This window comes from Gigantopelta aegis, chromosome 1, assembly GCF_016097555.1.
Source record: "Gigantopelta aegis isolate Gae_Host chromosome 1, Gae_host_genome, whole genome shotgun sequence".
NCBI classification, from domain to species: domain Eukaryota; kingdom Metazoa; phylum Mollusca; class Gastropoda; order Neomphalida; family Peltospiridae; genus Gigantopelta; species Gigantopelta aegis.
This window is the reverse complement of record NC_054699.1, coordinates 41,858,072-41,863,387: the sequence shown is the minus strand read 5'-3', so window position 1 is coordinate 41,863,387 and position 5,316 is coordinate 41,858,072. Positions and strand designations below refer to the sequence as shown.

General features: G+C 38.5%; 1 protein-coding gene across 1 annotated transcript in view; it reads right to left on the bottom strand.

Moving 5' to 3' along the window:
• Positions 1 to 246: 246 nt before the first annotated feature.
• LOC121375130 (monocarboxylate transporter 12-B-like) overlaps positions 247 to 5,316 on the bottom strand; it is a 33,401-nt gene continuing 28,331 nt past the window's right edge. The window contains exon 6 of the mRNA XM_041502385.1: positions 247 to 674. Coding sequence (XP_041358319.1) covers positions 520 to 674 — 155 coding nt within the window. The 3' untranslated portion in view covers positions 247 to 519. The remainder of the gene's footprint in view (positions 675 to 5,316) is intronic.

Sequence of the window (5,316 nt, the reverse complement as noted above, 5' to 3'; positions counted from 1 at the left end):
TTACCTTTCGACCGCTCGTTCAAAATTGCGCCAAAATTACTCAACAAAAACTGCGCACCATTTTCTCTTTGGCTTTAAAATGGCTCCACTCAAAATTCCATAGCACCACCACCACCACCACCCGCCTGCTACCGATTCAATCGGACTGCTGGTGCTACCTTGCACCTGCCAGTGCAGGCGGTCCCCCCCCCCCCCCCACCTTTCCTGTCTTGGACAAAGGGTTAAAAATGGTCAGAATTTTGAAAATAGCAATTAGTAAAAAAAGCTTTGTGGAACGGGGTCCTGGACTGTGTAAACTGGTTTATGCGCTTCACGTTAAACCAAACGACCACATCGTGGATTATTCAAATAGTTCGCGAACAATGGCAGCGCTGGTTATCGCTAAACACGGACTTACATATCTTAAGATGCCGCCACACGATACTAGTATCTCGTACGAGAACAACCAATTGCATACAAGCCGATGGAATGGAAATGTTCGTCCGTGTGAAGTCGCCTTTTACATAATGGACGTTTTCATTATTTGATGGGCTTTTCTTTGTTTGTCTTTATTTGAGTTACAGTTATCTTCGTCTCGATGTCCTTGACTTTGCTGAATCCCACTGGCGGCGACCCTTGACCTCGGATTATCGGAATGAACATGAGAGAAAATGCGGACAGAATAATAAAGAAACCTGCAAAATAAATAATCAACCAATAAATCAGTTTGTTATGTTGAAATCAGCCATTGGCTTGAACACACACACACACACACACACACACACACACACACACACACACACACAGTGTGGTACCAACCACATAAAAAAAACCCAAGGCTGGTAGGTACTGGGTTCTCATCTCGGTACCGGCTCCCACGCAGAGCAAGTTTTAACGACTAAATGGATAGGTATAAGACCACTACGCCGACCCTCCCCCCTCTCTCCTACCCCGTCCCCCCTCTCTCTTTCTCTCTCTCCTACCCCGTCCTCTCTCTCTCTCTCTCTCTCTCTCTCTCTCTCTCTCTCCTACCCCGTCCCCCCCCCTCTCTCTCTCTCTCTCTCTCACACACACACAAACAACAGACAGCCCAGATAGCTGAGATGTGTGCCCAGGACAGCGTGCTTTAACCTCAGTTTGATATAAGCACGAACGTAAGTTGAATAAAAATTAATATATTATAATTACTAGTCTCGCACCCACCCCCGCCCAACTCCTACAGACTTGTTAAAGGGACATTCCTGAGTTTGTTGCATTGTAAGATGTTTCCGATTAATAAAATATTTCTACGATTAAACTTACATATTAAATATAGTTTCTTGTTTAGAATATCAGTGTCTGTATATTCAATGTGTTTCTAGTTGTCTTAATATTTGTAAGAAGCCCAAATTGGATTTTGTCTTCAAATAATTTCGTAAGTACGAAAAAATATATTTTAGGAAATAAAATTAAATTTAACCTAGTACAAATATTAGAATCATCAGAAACACGTTTAATATACAGCCACTAATATTTTATGCAGAAAAATATATTTTGTAATATGTAATTACAATCGTAAAAAAGTCTTCATTAGTCGATAACATCATAAAAATGGCAGCAAACTCAGGAATATCCCTTTAATTTAAACAAATCAATCCGATATTTTTTTTTTTTACAATATATACTATCTAAGTATGTTTCAAAATTATAATCGATTAAAGGCGCACACCCTAGTTCCATCCAGCGAAAATAAATTATAATTTGGTTAATCTACAAACCTGTAACACACTTAGATAACGTTTTTATCAAATGGAGTGAAAAAGCAGGTTTTATATCGATAAATACCATGGGAATCCCCATGTCCCAATTGCTTGAAATAATTTTGAAAGTTTGTATTCTGATGTCACCGGTAGATGTCGCTCGAAGCACAACACTGCCTACGTCACGACAAATTTCACAGACTTGGGGTGCGTTCTTTTCACCTCTCCTGGACATGTTCCAACTGTTCTGTCCTGGTTGTATCCCCTCTCCAGATATCGTAGGACTTAGCAAAATTATTGGTTTTAAGGGTTTGTAACGTTTTGTATTGAGATACTTACTTGTCTGAACTTTATTGTTACTGAAAATGTTCACGAACTGTGAAGAAAAATCTCACAAATGAACAACAACAAATCGGATGTTGATTGCGCGAACCGTGCACGAGAAAACAAACCGAACCAAAATGATAACGGTCACGTGGTATACCAACGTCTGTGACATTGAAATGGAAATATCCCGTCTAAAAATAGATTAGACCTTGTCTGCTCAACGTTTTTTTCTCAAACGTGCGACCGTTTTTCAGAAATACGAAAAATGCATTTTGTGGTATTACAAACATCAGGATCACCAGGATTACCAAAAAACACTTCAGGTGAATTGAAATATATATTCTAAATAATAAACGGTAAGTAAAGTGCAATTTTATTTGTGAAAAAATGGGTTTAATAGCGAAAAACAACGCCGTAATGGTTAACAACTAGCCGTAACTAGGGTGTGTCCCTTTAATGAGTTAATAAATGTAAACGTACTACATATACTCGTTACTGATTACAGCGTGTAAATGTGTACAGTGTTCACACAGTGGAACGGTTTGCCCTATGCATGACTCGTTGCCCAGCCCAGAGTTCAACCAGCCGGTTTTCGCTACTAGTATTTTGACCGATTCCCGTAGTGGTAATTCGGTTTACTGAGTAGTATTAAATCCTGTCTAGCGGACGTTAGTTAAAGTTTGTTTTGTTTAACGACACCACTAGAGCACATTGATTTATTAATCATCGGCTATTAATTAATTTGTTAATTCTGACACCTAGTCTTATAAAAGAAACCCGTTGCATGTTTCCATTAGTAGCAAGGGATATTTTATATACAACATCCCACAGACAGGATAGCACATACCGTGGCCTTTGATATACCAGTCAAGGTGCACTGGCTGCAATAAAAAATAGCCAAAATGGGCCCACCGACGGGGATCGATCCAACACCGACCGCGCATCAGGCGAGCGTTTTACCCCTGGGCTACGTTCCGCCCTCAGCGGACGTTAGCGACAAACGGCTGACTGAACTTATTCCAGATGACAAGTTCAAGTTCCAATCTAATTAAAATTAGCTCCACTATTACATGTGGATCTAACAGGAGCCAGTTGGAGCTCATGTCCACCAATCAAAACCTTACTTGCAGAATCATGGCAGTGATTTAAAAATAATTTGAAAACATTCCGAATTATCCTGAGGGTATACATGTTTCGTGTGAATTACGAATGCCTTAAAACATGTTTTATTTTATAAAATAAATAATTTGTAATGTAAAACTGAAGACTGATTTTTTTTTTTTTTTTTTTTTTTTTTATAAATAAATAAATAATTTTTAATGTAAAATTGAAGACTGATAACCTATCCCGTACGTATTGGTATGGTTCGTTGTACTGCGGCCACTAAAATAGACTCGCCCGATATTTTTAGAATTTGTATGCTCCCAAATAACGTTATAAAAGGCGAAGTGTGATTGGTCAATATTTAAATTATTATTTATAGACGAAATATTGCCTGGACATTGGAGACTACGCAGTGTTGTTAGCAATCTGATTAAAATTAGTTCTACTGGTCTAAATAAGGCATTCGTAATTCACATGAAACATGTCGTATAGGCCTACCCTCAGGATAATTCGGAATGTTTTCACATTATTTTCAAATCACTGGCATGATTCTGCAAGTAAGGTTTTGATTGGTGGACATGAGCTCCAACTGGCTGCTGTTAGATCCACATGTAATAGTGGAGCTAATTTTAATTAGATTGGTTCAAGTTCAAACCATGATTTACATGCCTCTATCCACTAGGGTTCAGCATGCCCCCCCCCCCCCCCCCTGGTCTTTAGGGTTAGGTTAGGGGGCTTTATTATTTTAGGTGTGTCTGCCAAAAGACAAATTATGTATGCTATTGATATAGGTATACTATTAGTAGACACAGTTGCCAGATGACACCTGTTCTTCCACGCTATATAGGTATAATATTAGTAGACACAGTTGCCAGATGACACCTGTTCTTCCACGCTATATTGGTATAATATTAGTAGACACAGTTGCCAGATGACACCTGTTCTTCCACGCTATATAGGTATACTATTAGTAGACACAGTTGCCAGATGACACCTGTTCTTCCACGCTATATAGGTATACTATTAGTAGACACAGTTGCCAGATGACACCTGTTCTTCCACGCTATATAGGTACATGTCCCTAGTGGGCCCAAATTGTTTTTGAATCTGTTAAATTCAAGGACCATAACTCTGTGACAAATTGGTAAATCGCCATGAAAGTCAAACTTGATCTGTAACGGTACATGATAAAGTTATACAGAACATTTCAGCTGAATATCTCATGGAATTGTGAAAAAACCTTAACAAAGAAATATTCCTCTGTGCAGCGTAGCCCAGTGATAAAGCGCCTGCTTGATGCATGGTCGGTCTGGAATCGATCCCCATCCGTGGACCCATTAGGCTATTTCTCGTTCCAGCCAGTGCACCACGACTGGTATATCAAAGGCCGTGGTATGTGCTATCCTGTCTGTAGGGTGGTGCGTATAAAAGATCCCATGCTACTAATACAAAAATGTAGCGGATTTCCTCTCTTAGACTATATGTCTAAATTACCAAATGTTAGACATCCAATAGCCGATGCTTATTAAATCAATGTGCTCTAGTGGTGTCGTTAAACAAAACTTTACTTTTCACTTTAAACTGTGAAAATCTCGTTTATATGTAACGGCTGTATCACACATTTTTAAAAACTCAATAAATGTTTATCTGCATTAACTACGTCTCTTTTTATAATATTTACATTTTAATTTTTTTATTCTTACATCATTTGTCTCTGTAAATTACTTTAACAATTGTATTTTTCATTTTATTAGATAAGTATCTGAAAAGCACTCTGATATAATTGTAACATTTATGTCATTTCAACTTATTTTCGTGCTTATTTCCAATTAAGGTTAAAGCACGCTGTCCTGGGCACACACCTCAGCTATCTGGGCTGTCTGTCCAGGACAGTGGGTTAGTTGTTAGTTGGTTAGTGAGAGAGAAGACGGTGTAGTGGTCTTACACCTACCCATTGAGTCGTTAAGAACTCGCTCTGGGTGGGAGTCGGTACCGGGTTGTGAACCCTGTACCTACCAGCCTGAACTACACAAGAAACGCAAATACTAATTTAGATTTTGTTTAATTTATTTAAAATTATTCAGTTTTTGTGTCTGTTAAAATTATCAATGTCGTATGAAAACCAGAAGCCGATTTTTGGAGTCAATTTACCGAATTAATTTTACAA